Source organism: Zeus faber (genome assembly GCF_960531495.2).
Source record: "Zeus faber genome assembly, chromosome: 9".
Classification (NCBI taxonomy): domain Eukaryota; kingdom Metazoa; phylum Chordata; class Actinopteri; order Zeiformes; family Zeidae; genus Zeus; species Zeus faber.
This window is the reverse complement of record NC_137197.1, coordinates 18,789,002-18,811,028: the sequence shown is the minus strand read 5'-3', so window position 1 is coordinate 18,811,028 and position 22,027 is coordinate 18,789,002. Positions and strand designations below refer to the sequence as shown.

Below are 22,027 nucleotides of genomic sequence, written 5' to 3'. Positions count from 1 at the left end.
ATGGTATCGGCATTACATACGGGCCATTGGCCATCCCGCTCACTAAATATCAGCATCTGCATCAGCCATTGAAAAACTCATATTGGTCGACCTCCAAAGAGTCGTGCGATTTTCGGACTCTGGGCTCTGGCACGGAAATGTTTCCAACTGCACATTTTACACATATGAAAAACAATAATAAAAAATGACAAAGCTTTAAAGGAAAAGTTTAAAGAAATCACTGACGATGATCCATTGCCTGAAGCTATTCTCTCACCACTGGATCAACTCAATAGATTCTGATGCCATGACCACTTGGATTGACTGCCAATGATGGAAAACTGAAGGAGTAGAGGAGAAAACTGGGCTGCTCTTTAGTGTAAAATGTGTGTACATAATAAAAGTGATGGTAGGTGGAGCAATGGCAAACAAATATAAGGAAAAAAAGATCATTCCGAAACAGATGTTGATGGGTTGCTCCCAAATCAACAGCGAAAGAGTGGCCAAAAAGAAAGTGATTTAAAAAAGCCTTTACTATCATGGCTAAATCCATTTACAATGCCAACATGTATCCCCCTAAAAACGGTCTTCATCAGGGTGTGTGGTTTAGCCATAAAGAATGTTGCCATGATAATAAAGACTTTTTATCACATTGTCTTATCACATTCCCGTCGTATTATTCTGAAACCCCAAAAGTTAAAAAAAAGGCCCATTGAACATGGACGACACCCTAACCCTAACCATCTCTAATCTTATACCTCAACTTAACCATCTCTAACATTATACCTAAACTTAACCATCTATAACATTTTACCTAAATTTAACCATCTATGACATTTGACCTAAACATAACCATCGATAACATTTTACCTAAACTTAACCATCTATAACATTATACCTAAACGTAACCATCTATAACATTATACCTCAACTTAACTATCTATAACATTATACCTCAACTTAACAATCTATAAAATTATACTTAAACTTAACCATCTATAACATTATACCTAAACTTAACCATCTATAACATTTTACCTAAACTTAACCATCTAAAACATTATACCTAAACTTAACCATCTCTAACATTATGCCTAAACGTAACCATCTATAACATTATACCTAAACAAAACCATCTATAGCATTATACCTCAACTTAACCATCTATAAAATTATACTTAAACTTAACGATCTATAACCTTATTTCTAAACTTAAACAACTATAACATTATACCTCAACTTAACCATCTATAAAATTATACTTAAACTTAACCATCTATAACCTTATTTCTAAACTTAACCATCTATAACCTTATTTCTAAACTTAACCATTTATAACATTTTACCTAAACTTAACCATCTCTAACATTATGGCTAAACGTAACCATCTATAACATTATACCTAAACATAACCATCTATAACATTATACCTCAACTTAACCATCTATAAAATTATACTCAAACTTAACCATCTATAACCTTATTTCTAAATTTAACCATCTATAACATTTAAAATAAACTTAACCATCTAAAACATTATACCTAAACTTAACCATCTCTAACATTATGCCTAAACTTAACCATCTATAACATTATGCCTAAACGTATCCATCTATAACATTATGCCTAAACTTAATTATCACTAACCCGATATTTTTCGGACTATTGGGGACCTCCTCGTGTGATTTCCAGAGCGCCTAAAGAGATCCCATTGAGATCTGTTTTGGACAAATCAGAAATTGAGGTTTAGGTTTGAAAAACACCTTAAAGTTTGTCCCTTAACCTTGAAGAGGACCTATTATGCTCCTTTTCAACATTTATATTATCATGGACATGGTTTTGAACTTTTTTTTTTGCTGAAAATACCCCTCAGATAAGGGCATTCTAGCCATTCTAACATGCCTCTAAACTATCCTTTTCCAAAACAGGTTGTTTCAGTGGGTGGAGCCACCCTCCTGAGGCCCCTAGTTCTGTGAGCCAATGGGGTTTGAGCTTTACTCTGGATTGTACTTCTCTGTAAACTTTCACTGATTTCACCTGATCAGTGCACCAAAATCCAGCGGCTGAACCTTCACTCATATTAGATCTACAGGGCGTAATTAAAACGTTTGTTCTGACTTTCACCGCGAAGCTTCGAGCACTGCGCTATGCGGCGGGGCTTGAGGCTTTTTTGTTTCGTTCAGTTACGGAAAATAAAATGAAATAAATACATCTGCGGTTTTGTTTGGAGAATCGCATACACAGAAAGAAACATACTCTGCAGTCTGTAGTTTTGTCACGGACAGTTGGAATTAATTCCTCTTTCTTTTAATAGATTTGTGGTGGTCTGGAAGCCAACAACAGAGAACTTCCGATGCTTAGTTCTTACGTTCGATGCTCGCGGCTCCGGTCAAGCTCCAGCTGTGGGTGGAGTTACTCAGATGGAGGGTGGTTCCGACTAGAATGACTCCCTCGGCGACGTCAATCAGGGCAGCAAAGCAGAACGGCACATTTTGGGACATGTTTTCTGAAACAGACAGTTCAGAAAAAACTGATTGTGTTGTCTTTTTTCACAGTTTGCGTGTTAGGCCCATCAGAGACCCGACTGTATGTCCACAAGCACTTAAAAAGTGAGTTTTTCATAGTAGGTCCCCTTTAATGAAGTTGTAGAAGCGTGGCGGAGTGGCGAGGCAGGTCACGGCCCCGCCACGAGTTGGTCTGATCTCCAGGAACCTCCCTGGCCTCCAAGTCTCTCATAGGCACTTCAACCACACAGCGACATTGAAAGGTCCGAGGTCATGGCAAACACACGTGACTGACAGCTGTTTAACACGCATGACCGAAATCACCGAGTCGGCCCGAGGCGTGGAGGGAAGGGGAGCTTCTGGATCCTGATCCCTCACCTTCACAGAGGGGAACCTGAGTCCGAAACGTGAGTCAGTCACTGAGTCAAGGAGCTGAAATCCAGAAAAAGGAATATTGAAAAGGCGATTTACAAGTAGCTAAAAACAAAACAGCCCATTCAACAGTCTCGACTGAATAAAGGTTTGAGTGTCCCCGTGGCTTGAAGGCCCATGAACTAAATCAAGTCGTATTCTTCAGTAATACACACACACTTAAAATAAATAAATTCCTAAATGGAAGGCGCCCACGTCTTCAAATGAAAACACCAGAACATAAATAGTCTCCCAGTGACAACCTGAGACCAACTTATTAACTCCATAAAACAGGCTGAATTATTAGCAGAGAAAAAGGCAGCGTCGTCCCATGTAAGATGATACATGTTTTTGTTTTTTTTCTGACTTTTCCCCGCTCCCGTCCTGCCTGTCAAAGGCTGCGATGGTGATGGGGGCCCCCAATTTTTTTTTCTCTTTTTTTTTCAGGTCCCAGGACTCTAATGCTGCCGCACAATATGTGCCGAGAGATTCCTCAAAAGCTCCCAGCCAGCTGTGACTTTTAGCAGCGTTTCGGCCCTGGAGCGCTGAGCCTGGATATCACAGACTGAGGTGAGAAGAAGGAAAGAAAAGGAAAAGGGCTCTACGCTGCGCTTCCCGTAAGAAGGTGGAAAATTATGAGCTGAGATCATTTTGTTTCTAACGTGTGACAATAACTTGGTTGTTTAGTATTTTCCTTCAAGGTATCAGCCCTGAGCCCCATTCAGCTGTGTTTGCCGTTCTTCCATCATGTGGAGTGAATTAGGGAGAAGGAGAGAGAGACGGGTCCGGGGCCAAAAAGTGGTCGCGCCAGACTCATCATCTGTGTGATCAGTAGAATTAAACCTACCGAGTACTATTTGCTTCTTGTAGTCTAAATGCCTCCTCTCTTTTTCTGTCTCCTGTCTCAAATTTCAGTTCAAACCTTTGGGGTCTGCCATAGGGAGATCAGTGTCCGAGCAGCATCTACATAAATTCCCTAATCTTGGGCTCATTTTATCAGTCAGCATCAAGTTGTACATATCATTTGATTCAGGGGACCTAAATGCTTTCTTTCTGATACAGTTTGAAGTGACCATTGTGCAGGCATGCCAGAATTGACTGAGAAACAAAAAAAAAAAGACCCCTATGCTCCCTCACATCCCTATTTTCCCTCACATCCCTATGTTCCCTCAACACTAATTCAGGTCATATGATCCCCCACTAATGACTGGCTGAGTGAGTGATTATTCATTATTGAAATGCACACTTGGCTGGTGTCCACTAGCAGTAGTATGGGCCAACCAGTACAAGTCAAGGCAACTATAAGCGACTACGCATTTTTGGAAGTTTCATGATGGTCCGTGAATCTACTTAGAGGTTATGCACCTTTATGATATGATATGTCTTTGTGTTATATGCCCCTCACCGCCACGCCGCCTATAGGCCAATGAGAGTGAAAAGTAATTCAGGTATTCATTGGCCCATAACCAACAGTCCCACTGTGGCAGATCAAGGGGCGTGGTCAAGCTTTCCCGCGGCCGCCAAGCCGCCTCGAATCGGTCGAATCAGCGCCCGCATGGCGCTGAACGGTCCGACTCGGGGCAGGGAGCTTTTTTAATGTTTGTCTGTCTTGCAGAGGACATCGACGCACGGGCTCATCAGCCGACCAAGAGCCAGGGAGCGGGACACCATTCCTCCTGCACCCAAAGTCATCACCATCATCATCATCATCATCATCATCGTTTTTATTATTGTTATTATTGTTATTATTATTATTATTTATACTTCTGGCCAGCGAGCCTTTTGTTCCTCGATATAATAAAAACTCTGTGTGTTGGCAACCCACGGCAAAAAGGACTCTGTCTCCCTCCCTAAACCCCTACCTGTGGGCAGAGACACCCACACCACCCACATATGGTGCAAATATGTGCTTTTTGAGATATTATGCTTACTGACACAAAGAGGTAACCAGCAAGTCCTGGTTAATGCTGGACTGCGTATACTACTACCACCGACTGGACACCAGCCAAATGTTCAGGCTTCAACAATGGGTCATCAGTCCTTCTGTCAGTCAGTCAGTCACTCAGTTAGCTACTTGCACTGATCTAGGTGTACCTAGCGGAATGCAACAAATGAAACAGGGCTCAGGGACCATTGGGTCGAGGGAACATAGGGTGAGGGAACATAGGGTGAGGGAACATAGGGTGAGGGAACATAGGGCCAGGGAACACAGGGTGAGGGGACATGGCGTGAGAGAGCATAGGGTGAGGGAACATAGGGTGAGGGAACATAGGGCCAGGGAACATAGGGTGAGGGGACATAGGGTGAGAGGACAGGGGGAAGGAACATAGTGTGAGGGAACATAGGGTTGAGGGGACATAGCGTGAGCGGATGTAGGATGAAGGAACAAAGGGTGATTAGACATAGGACTGAGGTGACATAGGGTGAGGAAACATAGGACTGAGGGGACATAGGGTGAAGGGAGAGAGGGCTTGCATCAAAGTATAAACTGAATGATGAAGCCTTGCTTGACATATTACAATAAAAGCAGGAAAAAAGATGAGCACCCCATAGAAAACTGGCATTTTGATTAATTTGAATATTACATTGATTAAGTATAATATACAGAGGAGATTCTTCTCATGACAAATTCGTCACAATCCGAGTTTTCTCACAACACACCTAATTCATTCACCATCCCTCGATCAATATTATTGATCGAGGGATGGTGAATGAATTAGGTGTGTTGTAGTCAACAGAGTTGAAAGAGCTGAGCACCCATTGGGATCAATGTTCTCTTCCCCTATCCCTGCAAACGGCCAAATGGCGAAGGAGAAACCAGCGTAACTTGGGCTGCAGCAGGTATAAATCTATGAAAATAAAAAAAACATGGACACATTAATAACATCGCCGTCTCCTCCAAACAGTGTCCTGCTCTCTGGTTCTTTGTTGTGGCTGCCGCCCAAGCAGAGCAGCGATCAGGTGGAGGCCGCTGAGAAACACATGTGCCATGTTGAAGCAATTGGACATTGAGACTTGGAGGTGGGAGATGATTTACTGGTCAATCTTTCCACTCTGCAATTAACCCTTAGCCCGCTGGAAGAACAAGGGAATGGGATAGGGGAGGACAGGGGGTGGCAGGGAGAGGAGGGAAGAGAACAGGAAATCAGAGAAGAGGAGAGGGCAGAGGAGAGAAGAGAAGAGAAGGGGCGAGGGGAGGAGAGGAGAGGAGAGGAGAGGAGAGGAGGAGGGAAGAGGAAAGAAAAAATATATAATAGACAAGATGAATAGATAAGAAAACCAGGGGACAATAAGAGAGAGGAGAAGCCCCGGTTCCCGGTGGGGTTTGGTCTCCAGATGTTGGGCACAGTGTAAGCAGTTGCTCAGTGAACATGCCTTCCCAGCTCTGTCACAGCAGAGGTAATGGAGCCAACACAACCTCCATGCCAGCCACACACACACACACACAGACACACACACACACACACACACACACACACACACACACACAAACACACACACACACATAAACACAAACATACATAAACACAAACACAACAACAACAACAGCGGAGTCCCTGGACCTTGTTGTGACAATAAACCTACAGATGCCAATAACATGCGTTTATGATGTTCATGTTGCGTTTATGAACTGTACATGCATTCTATGATATTCTCAAGTGTGTGTGTGTGTGTGTGTGTGTGTGTGTGTGAGTGTGTGTGTGTGTGTGTGTGTGTGTGTGTGTGCGTGTGTGTGTTTACGATCCTGGGGATGTGATGATGAGCAGCTATGTGAAATGGATCATCATGGTCCTGCAGCTGACTCACACACACACGTGCACACACACACACACACACACACACACACACACACACACACACACACACACACACACACACACACACACACACACACACACCACGGTAGAGTTTAAAACGTGTCTAAATGTGTACGTGGTCTTGGTCCTAAAAGTTTTTTACTACAGTGGTTGATGTTCTGATAGAAACAATCCAGTCACCCACAATGAGAAGAAGTCACGAAACGTGTTATGTAAAGGAAATACTTTATCGATTTGTACAATAACAAACACCAAAAGGATTTGGGGGGGGGGGGCTTTTATGTTGTATTTTCAAAAAATTCCGTCACGCTTATAGTCAACCACAGCACAACACTGTTTGTTTGTCATGTGATCTAATCAAACAATCAGAGGTCAGAAAGGACAACACTTTATGGAAAGGATAAACAAATGGAGACTTTAGGAGCATGATCCTCCCGGTTTTATAATATTACTTGTTTGTTACCACAGACTTTTAATATTTGAATTTGAAAAATGTTTACTTTATGAGCCTTCCTTCATCTTTCCATTTCTCTCACAAAAATAAAAATTGTAAAATAGTGCTTGATTTATTTGTGTTGAAATGTGGTTAAAAGTGAGTTTCTCTCGTTCCCCCTCCAGATGAGGCTCAGTGGGGGCGGAGGAGACAGAAGAATCCACTCTGCCCCACAGTCCACTCACAGAGAACAGGCTGCTGGAGGAAAAGCACTCATCTCCAATGAAGCACTTTGCTTATTTCATCATTTTACACTTTACTCATAAAAGGTGCATTGAAGTGTGGTAAGAAACCTTGTTTTTTCTTTTCTCTATATCAATAATTTAGTAACAGAACGTGTTAGTTGCATGTTTGCAGGGAAATGCGTTTTGGGACTGACTTCAGTCGGATGTGGAGCTACAACATTACTGTCTGACAGCATTATTTGACCAGCAGATCACTTTTCGGCACCGTCTATGAATATATTTTATTCAGTGTTAAGAGGCATTTACTTATTTATTATACCTAATTATATTTATAGAGAGACTTTTTTCCAGTTTTGTTTTAATTTTAGTCTCTTTTGAAGGTGTGATGCAAAAAATACAAAAAAATGTATTACTTTATGTTTAAATGACTTCTTATGAAAATATGTTCAGTACTGTCTGTAACTGTCTTCCGACATTTACATTATTTTGTTTTCCTGCTAATAATGTAAAGCACTTTTAGCTGCATGTGGTGTTGAAGGTGCTATACAATTACAAACATTATTATATATTCCTTATTATTCATATGTTGTTATTATTTATTATATAATTTTAAATTATTATGATTATGATTATTATTATTATTATTATTATTGTTGTTGTTGTTGTTGTTGTTGTTGTTGTTGTTGTTGTTGTTATTATTATTATTATTATTATTATGGTTAAGATGATTTATTTATTATTTATTCATTATTATTATTATTATTATTATTATTATTATTATTATTATTATTATATTACCACATGTTTATAATTAGCACAGTATTTTTGTGACTCACACCCCTTCTGTTTCCTGCAGGATCTCATTAATGGTGGAGGAGGAAGTGTAGCCCACTCACCAGGTCTGAGATTGAAAGCGTGGACCACCACATCTCTCTCTGCAGAATGACTCTCTCTGTTCTGGACCCTCCTTGCCTGCGGCGATGGCTTCTGAAGTCTGTGTTTGTTTTGGCTCTCGTCCTGCCGAGAAGCAGCGGCTGCCCCCGGTCCTGCGCCTGCTACGTTCCCAGCGAAGTGCACTGCACCTTCAGATACCTCAACGCCATACCTTTCCCCATCCACACATCTGTGGAGAGGATCAACTTCGGGTGAGCCCCCGCTTTCCTCTGCCTGATCCCGCAGTGTGGAAACAAAACTCACATTGGTTTCAGTCCTTTATGACCCAATATCCAGTTTGGGGGCATTTTACCAGAGCTGAGTTTGGTCATTCTGGGGCTCCAGGGCTACCTCTGTGCTGGGGCTCCTACCACCACACCAACACATCCATGCACCGATGAAACATCCCAAGGTGACACCACAACAGCAATGAGGTTTATTAGATTAAACAGGCTACATCCTTGCTTCCCAACCGGTCCCCAGCAAAATCATTAACAGTTAAACTTCACCAGCAGTTGATTAAATTATTTAATTTAATTTGCAAGATGTAGAGAATGTGCAATAATGAGGTTTGGCGTTGATCATAGTTCCACTGTTATCTCCCTTGCTTTATTATAGAAAGGCATGGAATTTGGTTTTTCCTTTCCAACAATTCATCTGCTCTTGCTTGCTTTATAGCTGAAATTTGCACTTAGGTCACCCACTTTTATGTGACCCCGCCACCAACAATGGACACAGAACATAGAGAAGCACACACGTAATGCAAATACTTTGAATTAATAAGTGGCGGCTTAAAAAAAGTATCAAATATGGGATTGTTTTGCAGCATAGTGACTTGGATTACCACTTTAGAGTCTAAAAATCCCTTCAACAGATAACCTGAAAGGATACATGTACTTCAACATACTTTCACTAATAATTTAATTTACAATAATGCTCGCCAGGGCCCCCTGGTGGCAGGGGCACTGGGCTGCAGCCCCTAAAACACATTGGGTTAATGTAGCCCTGGAATTTATTCAACATTGACCCCTAACCATCTCTAATCTTGGGTTCTGTTCTTTCCATGTTTCTTTCTTTAGCTACAACAGCATAACACGTTTGGGAGAGGAGGATTTTTCAGGCCTTGAACACTTGGAGTTGTTGATGCTGCACAGCAACTCCATCCACAGAATCGAAGACAAAGCCTTTCAGGATCTCAAGTCCCTGCAGGTGAAGGCTATTGTGTGTCATGGTCAACTGAAAACTTTGCCGTGGTTTTTCTTTTATTTGCTGTATTGAGACAAATATACGTAATCCTCTTTTAAGATGTTTAAATGCAATTTTAATTAAAATGCTATTTTCAATGTGAGCGACATAGTGCATGCAACAAAAATATAGTAATTTGGTATTATTTTAGCGTTAGGTTTCAATATTTAAAATACAGTTCTGTTTTCTGTGGCACATTGATTGCCTGAAGACACTGCTGTGCCGACAGAGTGAAGACTTCAGGAAAAAGACTTATAGTCATAACAATAGCTGCCTACTTTCCCATGTTCTCACCACTTCTAGTTGTATGTTAAAGGTTTCCTTATTTTAATAAGAATCTATATAGATGGTTTCTCAGCCAAGCCATTTTGGGGTGTGTATGCAGGCGGTGAAAACTCAGAAAGCAGTATTATAGAGAAGTTTCAGTGAGGGGCATGACGGGGCCTTGTAGAGTAGTAAACTGCTGTGAGGCAAAGGTGAGGGGTGGAAAATGTTTATAATAAACAGAGGGGAAACATCTGCACTTTCTATTTCATCATTTCAGTAAGAGGCATGTATTGGGGTTAGCTCATTGCTTATAGTGTATGTGTCTTTCATGACATATTATGTCATGAAAGACAGACAGTTAATTTAATTTAAAGAAAGTTGTTTCTTTATTTTTCTAAAATGTTTAAATGCTGAAAGCACCCATAAATCTATTATAATAATACTGTCCAGATGTGTTTTCTGTTCCCTGGCTGTCAACTGTTCATAAATGAAAAACCTGTCTATATTCAAACACAGGGGAACACCTCATACCTCATTTATTGAACAGCTCGGCAGCTGACACAGAAGTGGACCTTTTTATTTATAACGTACCTTGCAGATATTTGCACTATTGAAGACGAAATGTTTCATTTATTTTCCTTCTGTGTCTCTCCGTGTTCTTCCAGGTCCTGAAGATGTCGTACAACAAAGTAAAGGAGCTGGAAAAGGAGACATTTAAAGGTCTGGATGCCTTGCTAAGACTGCACATGGACCACAACCGCATCGAGTTCATCAGCCCAGAAGCCTTCTACGGTCTGACTAATCTCCAGCTGGTCCACCTGGAGGGCAATCAGCTCCAGCAGCTCCACCCAGACACCTTCACCACACTGAGACACAGCCAGGTGTTCCAGGTGTCGTCGGTGAGGAACATCCACCTCTCTGACAACCTTCTCAGCAGTTTGCCCGCAGACATATTTGCCGGCTGCTCTCAGTTAGAGAATGTCTTCCTCCATGGAAACCCTTGGTCATGCGACTGCCGCATGAAGTGGTTCCCACTGTGGCAACAGACCAACGCAGGTGAGAAACTGGAGGGTGGGTCTGCTTTGGTGGAGTATTTAGGAGGATTTCTGGAGGTGTGGATTTGTAGACTCGCTTACAAGGAAAGCCCCTTCTTGCTATCTGGCAGCACCGGTATTGCAGCCAAATGCTTCAACCCATTTCATCGACACATTTTCCAAGGTCATGGATATATGACTTTGATTCCTTGGCTACTCACTTGGAAAATATGTTAATTTTGGTGTTCGTCAAAGATAATACATTAATCAAATAAAGCCACTGGCATGTTTGATTCCCTATAACCTATGTTTAGTTTTATTTTGCCAACAGACCTAAATAAAGGAAAATTGAATAAAGTTACATAATGTGAGATGGAAACAATTAACGACATAATTCGACTGCTTCCAGGTGTGTTGAAATGCAAGCGGGACAGGAAGTACGCTAGAGGCCAGCTGTGCCCTGTCTGTGAGGATCAAGGCCCTTACCACGGCAGATCCATCTCTCAGCTCCCCAGCGACGCCTTCACCTGCACCAAGCCATGGATCCATCCCCATCTCAAGCAGAGAAACATCACCCTGGACCAGGGGGACTTCACCCCCGTCTCCGCCAGGGACTTCATCGCCCCCATTGGCTCCATGCAGCTGAACCTGACCGACCAGTATCACAATGACGCCAGTCTCTTATGCACGGTCCAGAGGCCGTCGGCCATGGAAAACCTGACGTTGACCATGGAGGAGAGCAACGCCACCATGCTTACCGTCGGCGTAGCTACCTCCCTGGTCTGTAACATTGATGATGAACACATCCAGCAGCTGTGGCGCATCCTGGCCACCTACAGCGAGTCGCCCATGAGGCTGGAGAGGGGCTTGATGCTCACCAGGAGTCCGGGGATGGCCTTCCAGTACCGGCAGATCAGACCAGAGGACGGACAGGAGGGAATACACACTGACATTGGGGCGGAGATCAAAGCTAGCCCTGCGTGGCTCATGCAGGGGGAGGTTAGCTTCCAGCTCGACCGGACAACGACCACCTACGCCACCTTGCACATTAAGTACCGCTCCGTGGTCCACCTGCATGTGGAGAACAGACCATCAAAGAGGGATCGCCACAGCTGGACCATGATCCAACGGGACAACCACACTAAGACCGAGCACGCCGTACTCACAGGTGGGAGTTTGAGAAGCAAATTATTGAAAGTATGACATTTTTCTTATATGGTCTATCTGTTCATAACAAATGATGGTCAATATTTATGATCCTAGTTGTTTGTCGGGAAAATTACATCAATGAACGTCAATTGTTTATTCATTGTGTTTTTAATTTCTTTGTAGTAGGGAAGATTGTACTGCAACTTATGTTATTTTGTTGTGCTGTGCTCCAAACGAGCTACGTGTGAATACACCCATATATTATTTATTTTATTTATTAATAGGTGGCGTAGCAGAGCTGAACTGTCATACCCTGGGCAACCCAAAACCATCGGTGGAGTGGATATTAGCAGATGGCACTAAGGTCAGAGCTCCGTACTCCAGCGAAGACGGGAGAATCCTCATCACCAATGAAGGGAAGCTCACGCTTAGAGGTGCAGACATCTCTGACACCGGCCTCTACCGCTGCATTGCCACAAACTACCAGGACGCAGACATTCTCAGCTTCAGGATTACAGTTCTGTCCCCTGATGTGGAAGAAGCAGAGGTAAATGGGGTACAGCTTTCTCAACCACTGGGGCAAAACTTGGTACTGGACTGTGGCTCCACGGGCAGCCCCGCGGCCTCAGTTCAGTGGGTGCTACCGGACCACTCGGTGCTGGATACATCACACGGAAACAAGAAGGTGCATGAGAATGGAACGCTGAGGGTTCAGGGTCTCACAGGGCAAGACCGAGGGTTCTACAGGTGCCTGGTCGCTAACCCCATGGGCCTGGACCTTCTGGTGTCACAGGTGACAGTGACAGACGACGGTTCTCAGAGAGGGATAGTGGTGGACGGTGAAGGCTCTGGGGTGGGGGACGTTTTGATAGAAAAGGATGCTTCACACAGTGAGATCCCATCTTCTGCTGACAGAACCAGTCAGGAGTCCAGGACTATTACCTCAGACCGACCCTACCCCAGAGTCAGTTCAAAGGGTGGGAGCAGAGCAGGACACAGTAGAAGGCGTCCAACCAACAGAAGGCAAATGTGGAATAACAGGAGAAATTTTAATAAAACAAACAGAAAGGTGGACCCACAGAAATTTGCTGAATTAATGAAGAAAGCACAAGGTGGTTCAATACCAAAGACTGGGAGTGTGACAGAGGAGGTCAAACATGAAGGCCCAGACACAGGTCTTTCTGGAGATGGTGAAACAGGCTCTGGTGGTAATCCTAACGAATTCTTCATTCTACCTGGTACTATGAGGCCAACAGCTATACATCAAGAAAGAATAACTAATTTACCTACAAGGCAGCAGCACTACAACAGTAAAACTAAAACCATGACAACAACGCCAAAGACTGAACATAATGTGACAGCAACCGTTCAGAGTAGTCAAACTGCTGACGAGGAAACCACAGAAAGACTGGATAAAGTTAATCAGATTGGTGTTAATATGATCACAGAAAACACAGACCCCCAAGCAACAGAGTCATACACACAGTCAAATCCAGCACCCATGAAATCTACATTTACTTATGGCCCAGAAAGATGGGGTGAGTTTCAGAGTGATGCAGTCACACCCTATGACCCTGTTTCAGACTCTATGGTCACAACCAGTGAGAGAACTACCAAGCAAGCCACCAGCGAGGGGCCCGTTACACTCCGCCTCACTGTGACTGACACCTCAGAAGAGACGGAATTAATATTCTCGGGAGAACCAGAGCCAGAGACCTTGACTGGGACGGCGCTTTCTTTTGCCAGGGACCCCAATGTCACTCCAATGATGGACGGACCAGGATCGGTTGAGCCAATTTTTCACACCTTCACTGATGCAAAAAGTCATTTCACGTTCACAGACGCGACTACCACGGAGAGACAGCGGGACGAGATTACCTTCCACACCACCCAGATGATCACGTCGCCACAACTGCCTGCTGGATCCACCATCATCTCTCACCAGCAGATCCATATCATCCCACCCAAGAAGGGCAGAGGGTGGGGCCGAAGGAGGAACTTTCCAGGACGCAGGAGAATTATTAAACCTGACAGGATCAGTGATATACAAGCCCTCATCAATAAACTCAAACAGTCGTCAGTGAAGAAGGAATGGAACGCTACAGTGCCGTACACAATGGAAATAACTACAGGTAAGCACTCTTTTCCTTTTTGACCCAATGATCTATCTATCTATCTATCTATCTATCTATCTATCTATCTATCTATCTATCTATCTATCTATCTATCTATCTATCTATCTATCTATCTATCTATCTACCTATGTATCTATCTAATCATGCCATGACACAGCATATATTTCTTATCTTCCAGACTGTCATTGTGATAACAAAGAGAAGAGGATATCAACCAATGATCCACATTTTATCACACCATCAGTCTCCCCTGATTCATCATTGCACAGTTCAGAGAATCCAGTCCCTACTCACGATACTGCAGACGCTACTACCACTAAGTACTATATTACTTCAAATGCCCCGTCCACATATACAGATTCCAGGCCACCTTCATCCAGTGGCTACACCTCAGCTTATGTGCCTGAGCTTGACTCTACTCCTGATGCATTTGTAACGCCGACCGAAGACAAAATAACCTCAACCACCAGCACTACCACCACGTCTAAGGTTACCAGAGGTAGAATCCCATGGAACAGGCTATTTGGCAGTAAGGGCAGGCACAGGCAGACAGGAGACAAACGAAAACCATCTATTAAAACACAGCCATCGACACCTAAAACTACAATGGCCCCGACTGTTAGCCCTGCTGCTTCTCCCACTGCTGTGTCTTTGGCTGAACCTGTGACTGTGCCTCCATCAAGATACAGAGAAAACACACAGAGTTCATCAGGTGACTATGGAGATCTCTTCTCTGCTGACTATGAGCCCATATCAGCTTTGCCCGGCTTACGTCATCAAACAACCACAGTAACCCCCTACCACACCTCCACCACTGCTGAGACATCACCAGTGACTGAGACAATCTCTTCCCCGCCTACGGTCAAACCACCCTCCAAGACATACCTGGACGAAGCCGTATCATCTGGGTCTGGAAGATCTCCTCATCATAGGTTGATAAAACAGAGGCCCAGTGGAGCAGGAGGACGCCTGGGCCAAAGGCGGAGGCCCTCAGGGAGAAGGAGGCCCTTCAGGAAGCGTATAACCACGACGGCACCTAGCACCACAGCAAAGGCTACAACGGAACTGGAAACAACAATGGAGACCACCATGAAAGGAACTAAGCAAACCACCACACTACCTCAGCAAACCTTTACAGTCTCCCGGCCCCTCTACACTCCATCTAGGCAATCTGACCGGTCTACAATAACTGTCTCCACTGACCGGAGCTCAGAGGAGCAAACAGACTCATATGGAGGAGTTGAATGGTACAACTCCATTAATGGTAGTCCAGAGACTTATACCACAACCAAAACACCCTGGACCACTTCATCCCCATCTATCCCCACTATCACATTCAGGCCAACTACCACAAAGAGACCTTACCCCACTTTTAAGTCCATAGTCAGCAACATTAGACCAGCATCTGGGAGGAGCACTGAATACTCCACAGAGAAGTCCTGGACTAATAGGATTAGACCGACCGTGTCTAGTGGCAGAACCAGAAGCAGTTCAGGAAAAGCCCTCACCTTTGACACAATGACAATTATCAGAGCAGAACAAGGATACACCAACACCCTAGCCCATTTTAACAGCAACGACATAAAGAACGGCATCTCTAGTGCAAAACAGCATACCACCAGTTATGAGGCTACAACAGCCAACATTGTGGGCTTTGACCTCCCCACCAAGGACATGCTAAGCAAGCCGAAGATAGTTGGTGGAAATGCCGCCAGCTTCACTGTGTTGTCCAACTCTGATGCCTTTTTGCCATGTGAGGCCGCTGGAAACCCTCAGCCAACCATCAGCTGGAGACGCTTTTCCTCAAATACAGGTACAAACTAAAGAGGGTACATACAATATACAGTATCTCAAGTGATATGTTTTGTCTTGTATGTATATTTTCAATTTGATATACATATTTTGACTGCTTAAACTACTTATTTTAACTTGAAGTCAATGTTGAAGTCGCTGTTTTAATTATGTCAATATGTTTCTTTCCAGGTAGCACAATTACCATCACAGGGAGGATGGGCAAGTTTGAGGTATTCAACAACGGCACACTTGCCATCCAGAATGCCAACATTAAGGATCGTGGCCAATATCTGTGCCTAGCTGAGAGTGATCAGGGATCTGACAAACTGCTGGTGACCCTCTCTGTGGTCGCATATCCCTCTCGCATCCTGGAGCCCAAGATGCGAGAAATAAAGTCCCATGCAGGCAGCACCGTAGAGATGAAATGCAAGGCCGAGGGACGACCCTCACCCTTGGTATCCTGGATTCTAGCCAACCGGACTCAGGTCAGGGGTAATAACAAGGACAAGGAGAGGATTTCAGTGAACCTTGAGGGGACGCTGATCATCGAGCATGTGAGTGTCTATGACAGAGGCCATTACAAATGTATTGCAAGCAACCCAGCTGGAGCAGACACCGCTACGGTCCGACTCCAAGTGGTGGCGGCTCCCCCTGGCATCCTGGAGGAGAAACGTCAACAAGTGAGGGCCGGTACGAGCCTGAGTCTGTGGCTACCGTGCACCGGCCAGGGCAATCCCCAGCCCACTGTTCATTGGGTCCTCCATGATGGCTCAACTGTTCGGACAAACTGGCCTGCTGTGAACCCGAGAGTGTCTGTGTTTGGAAACGGTACCCTTTACATTAAGGAAGTTGCTTTAACAGACAGTGGAAAATATGAATGTATTGCTACCAGCTCTACAGGCTCAGAGCGGAGGGTGGTCACTCTGACAGTGGAGAGGCGTGAGTTGGCACCTCGGATACTGGAGACGTCTCAACGTATAACAGTGCTGTCCTACGGCGACCAGCTGAGGCTGAACTGCTCAGCATCAGGAGAGCCGAAACCTTCAATCATATGGAGGTTGCCCTCTAAGGCGGTGGTGGATCAGTGGCACAGGTAACATACCTTACACACAATAAAACACCCAGAGGAATATAGCAACACACTATAGAACACTTGTTCTATGTGCATAATAAAAGTTTGGATGGTCTTGGAAATATTACCTGATACTTTAATTTAAATTAAATTCCTCATCACAGCTGTGCCAGACATACAGAAGGGAAATGACCCTGGAATACACAGAGTGTGTTTCTTCCATTACGAAGCGGTTGTGAGTCTCTATTCATGCACTGAACACTTAAAGTTCAGGAATTTTGGAACGTGAGTAGAATTGAAAACAGAGGTAGTTTGACAACGACGGCCAGTCTTTGAACCCCAGCCCAGAGCTGTAGCACAGATCATGCCTGTCTTTGCAGAAAAAGGTTCCAGCTCTCGGGATCATCGTATTTATATAGTTAAAGCACTTCTGTTTGCATTTTAAAGTATTGGTCTCAGGTTTCCTTACGTCCTTAATTTTGGTTTCCTGTATTGACCCCTTAGCTGATCCTCTCAAGGTAGAGAGTAATAGTTTTAGCTTTATAATGTGATGATTAGTCAGTCCTTGACTACATTGCTGTAGGGCACTAATGTAATGTAATGTGGCTATAGTCAAGTAGGAGCTAAATATCTTAGTAGTTAGTGGATCGTTATTTAAAATGGGGGATTTCATTCTTTCTGCAAACAGTATATACTGTGTTTATATAATATTCATATTTAATTGTGTTTTAATAGACATGTATTGCGCATATAGCACATGTATCTACAATAGTTAAGCCATCATTTATGATAAAGTGTTTACATCATTATCCATTTAATTGTTGGTTATTGTCAATTGTTCTATTGCTGATGATGAATAGAAATGTGTGTCATAAACTGTTTGGTAGAACTAAAAGGAACTAGAGATAATAATTCATGAATATTTTCTGGATCTCCATTTTCAAAATGTCTTTAAATTTGGCAAAACATCAGACAAAATAATTCCACCATAAAGATTTCACAATGATAACTAGTCATGCATTACTGTGTTTCTTTTGTAATTGCAATGTGTCGGAACAAAGTTTGTAAAAAAAAGTGGAAGAGAATGCGGAAATCATTCAAGTCAAATAATTTCATGCAAAGCATTAACTGTTATTGTACAGCAAATGTACCAAAAGTAGAGACGCTTCAAAAGTAGAAAACAATCAGTTGAACATTTATGGATTTTAGTCTGGTGTAGACTCTGTCAGTGTTGCCCATGATAAAGACTGTTTCAATTATCCTACAAATGTATTTGGCTAAAATATCACATTCCAATTTCAACACCAATCCTTCCTTTATTGAAGTCCATTTACTATTTTTTAGAGATGTATTATACAGCATATGTTGCGATTCAGCTCAAACTAGTCGGCTCTCCATTAGTGGTAGTACAAATTTCTTCAAAAAAAAACATCTGCTTTGTCTCTTCGCTCGGACAGGTTGCCATACGTTGAGAAAATTGAGCTTTTGACGTAAAGTACTTTCGGTAATGTACACAGTGGGTGGTATTACATGTCTGAGGAAACAGAGCGAGGCAGAACGAGGGCTTTACAAGATCAAGGTGATTACTGTGTGTAAAGAAAGAATGAGTCCTTTCCAAATTAATTGTTAAATGTGTAAATGTATTAACTTTGACGTCCATGCACTTACTAAGACTCTGGGGTTCTTTAAATTGGCTTTAATTGTGTGTTGATAATAAATTATCCTTTTTTTTCAGGATGGGCACCAGAGTCCATGTCTTGGACAACGGTACTCTCATCATTCACTCAGTGAGCGATAAAGATGCAGGGGACTACCTCTGTGTGGCTCGCAGCAAGACGGGCGATGACCTCCAGCTCATGAAGGTCGCTGTGTCCATGAAGCCAGCAAAGATAGAGCCTAAAGTCTATGGCAAGAAGCAGGTGCCCTATGGCAACGACCTCAAGGTGGACTGTAGGGCCTCTGGAGCTCCACAGCCAGAGATCTCCTGGGGTCTTCCTGATGGCACGCTGGTCAACAGCGCTCTGCAGTCAGACGGCGGAAGCAGCAACACCATGGGTGGACGAACCCGCCGCTACGTTCTCTTTGACAACGGAACGCTCTACCTAAACCAGGTACGATAGATCTACAGCATGCGGTTTTCTGGCAATTTCTCAAACTCAGAAACATTCATGGATGACGTGGGTGGTGTGTTTTCACAGGTTGGGATCTCAGAGGAAGGAGACTACACCTGCTATGCTGAGAATGAGATGGGCAAGGATGAGATGCACGTGCACATCACTGTGCTAACAGCGGCCCCCAGGATACGACCGCCCAGCCAGACGTACGCCAAGGTCAAGCCCGGAGGTAACGTACGCTTCGACTGCGAGGCGGCCGGAGAGCCAAAACCCAAGATTCTTTGGATGTTACCGAGCAACGACGTCATCGCGGCCTCTAATGAGCGATACCTGATGCACGTGAATGGCTCTCTTGACATCAGAGACGCGAAGCTTACTGATGTTGGCCAGTATGTGTGTATGGCTCGCAATCCCGCCGGAGACAATAGGAAAGTCTACAAGCTGGATTTGGAAGGAAATCCACCCGTTATTAATGGCTATCACCAGAACAGGACTGTAGTCAAGGACACAGCGGTGAAATATACCAGGAAATTAATAGACTGTAAGGTGGAGGGAGATCCAGCTTCCACGATCACCTGGATTATGCCGGATAACATTTTTCTGACAGCACCGTATTTTGGCAGCCGGATAATCATCCATCATAATGGGACGCTGGAGATCCGGAATGTGAGGCCGACTGACACAGCGGAGTTCATCTGCATGGCGAGGAATAATGGAGGAGAGGCAGTAATGGTTGTACAGCTGGAGGTGACTAGCATGCTCAGAAGACCCATATTCAAAAACCCTTTTAATGAGCGCATTGTGGCTCGTTTGGGGAAAACCGCCATTTTGAATTGCTCTGCTGATGGACATCCAAAACCAGAAATCATCTGGACCCTGCCAAATGGGACACGTTTTACTAGTGGGCCCCACCGTGGCTATCGGCATCCCCTCGGCACTGAGGGGACGTTTGTTATCTATAACCCTAGCAGAGAGGATAGTGGCAAATACCGCTGCGCTGCAAAGAATTCCATGGGCTACATAGAGAAGCTCATAGTTTTGGAGGTGGGACAGAAGCCTTACATTCTCACAAGGCCAAAGGGCATCATACGCAGTGTTTCTGGGGAACCTCTCTTCCTACACTGCCTCGCTGATGGGAACCCCAAACCAAGCATCTTCTGGACTGTCCCAGGGGGCCACACCCTGACCCGGCCTCAGGTCCTCAGTCGCTACAAGCTGCTGGAGAACGGGACCCTGGTCGTCTACGACGCAACCCTCCATGACCGAGGAAACTACGTCTGCAGAGCACGAAATGATGCTGGGGAATCCATACTCACTGTTCCTGTAATTATCATCGCCTACCCTCCGCGGATTACAACATGGCCGCCGCCCAATGTAAGAGCGATGGCAGGGGCACCGATCCAGCTCAACTGCGCTGCCATTGGGATCCCCAAGCCGGAGATCACCTGGGAGCTGCCGAACCATTCAGTTCTGTCCACGGCAGGCCAGGGCCGCCCCCTGGGCAGTGAACTGCTCCACCCACAGGGCACGCTCATTATCCAGAGGCCCACCGTGTCAGACTCTGGCACATACAGGTGTTTGGCAAAAAACCACCTGGGCACAGACTCAAAACTCACATATGTACACATACTGTGAGAAGACAGAATGCACAGTAAAACACAGGGATTTGTGATAATCACAGATAGTGGAATATTGTGAAATAACAGAATAAAAGGGAAGTGGAGGAGGACCTGGAGCATTATAGGAATTGAAAGTAGAAACCCAAGCCTTTGGAGTATCCATCCATCCATCCATTATCCACACCGCTTATCCTCGTGGGGTCGCGGGGTGGCCGGAGCCATTCCCAGCTGTCATTGGGCGAGAGGCGGGGTACACCCTGGACAGGTCGCCAGTCTATCACAGGGCCGACATACAGAGACAAACAACCATGCACGCTCACATTCAGACCTACAGTCAATTTTAGAGTCACCGATTAACCTAACCTGCATGTCTTTGGAATGGCCTTTGGACTAAGTAGGTAGAATTCATATTGTATCATCCAATGTCAACTCAAAGGTGTGGAAGCTGGTTCTCATCTAGGATGTTTTTAAAACAGCTGGAGGGCTAACGCAGAGTTCAACTGTGAGTGGCTTTGAGCCAATCAATGTAAAGGGGAATAATATTGCAGCCGACAGAGGAGAAGAGAAAATCAAGTCTGACAGAAAATGAGGAAGAAAGAAAAACTTTCTCCATGGGGTTTTTGACTTCCCGCAGACATTGGCCAAATATTTAGCAGAGCTGCCAAGTGTCACGCTTTGAACGTTGAGTGTCACGCAAATTAACCAGTCCACACGCTCACACGGCACACCTCGTATTTCTATCTCTGAGAATCCCAAAATTCTTAAAATTGCTTTGACTTTTTTTTATTTTTATCCTACATATATATATATATATTTCCTCACTTGCGCTTGCTTGGTGCCCGTCACTGTTTGCATGGTGAACAGGAGATCCTTTCCGCACGCATGTTACGTGAACGTCCACGTGCAACTCTCTCCCCGTAAACTCACTCTGAACTTTTGGTGAAACTTGGCAGCCCTGATTTATATTTGTAACACTTTCATCGTACAATATGCAATTATTTTGTGGGTAAAACTGGTTTAAAACATGGATTTACACTGGACAGGAGAGAGCTATCAAAGAAATGTTACTTTAGTTTCCTTTATTATCTACTCATCTTTATTCCAGTTAACTAATGCATATCCAGCCTTTCCTTCATGTCTATTCTCAGTTCATAAAATCTAAAGTAATCCAAATACACAGTTCCATCTATTGTGTTACACACAAGGATCTACAGAAATGTTATACATTGGTATTTTGTGAGAATGCAGCGTATGTACAGTATGTCTATTTTAGTA

The 22,027-nt window shown here is 44.0% G+C and overlaps 1 protein-coding gene across 1 annotated transcript; it reads left to right on the top strand.

Moving 5' to 3' along the window:
• Window positions 1-8,332: 8,332 nt before the first annotated feature.
• Window positions 8,333-22,027, top strand: igsf10 (immunoglobulin superfamily, member 10; the record flags this gene model as incomplete). Its single annotated transcript, XM_080006661.1, has 11 exons — window positions 8,333-8,535; window positions 9,403-9,532; window positions 10,501-10,891; window positions 11,279-12,037; window positions 12,303-13,208; window positions 13,602-14,150; window positions 14,512-14,692; window positions 14,837-15,966; window positions 16,137-17,040; window positions 18,755-19,130; window positions 19,218-22,027. 11 exons carry the CDS (start codon window positions 8,333-8,335, stop codon window positions 20,766-20,768), a joined length of 7,080 nt encoding a protein of 2,359 aa, XP_079862787.1. The 3' UTR covers window positions 20,769-22,027.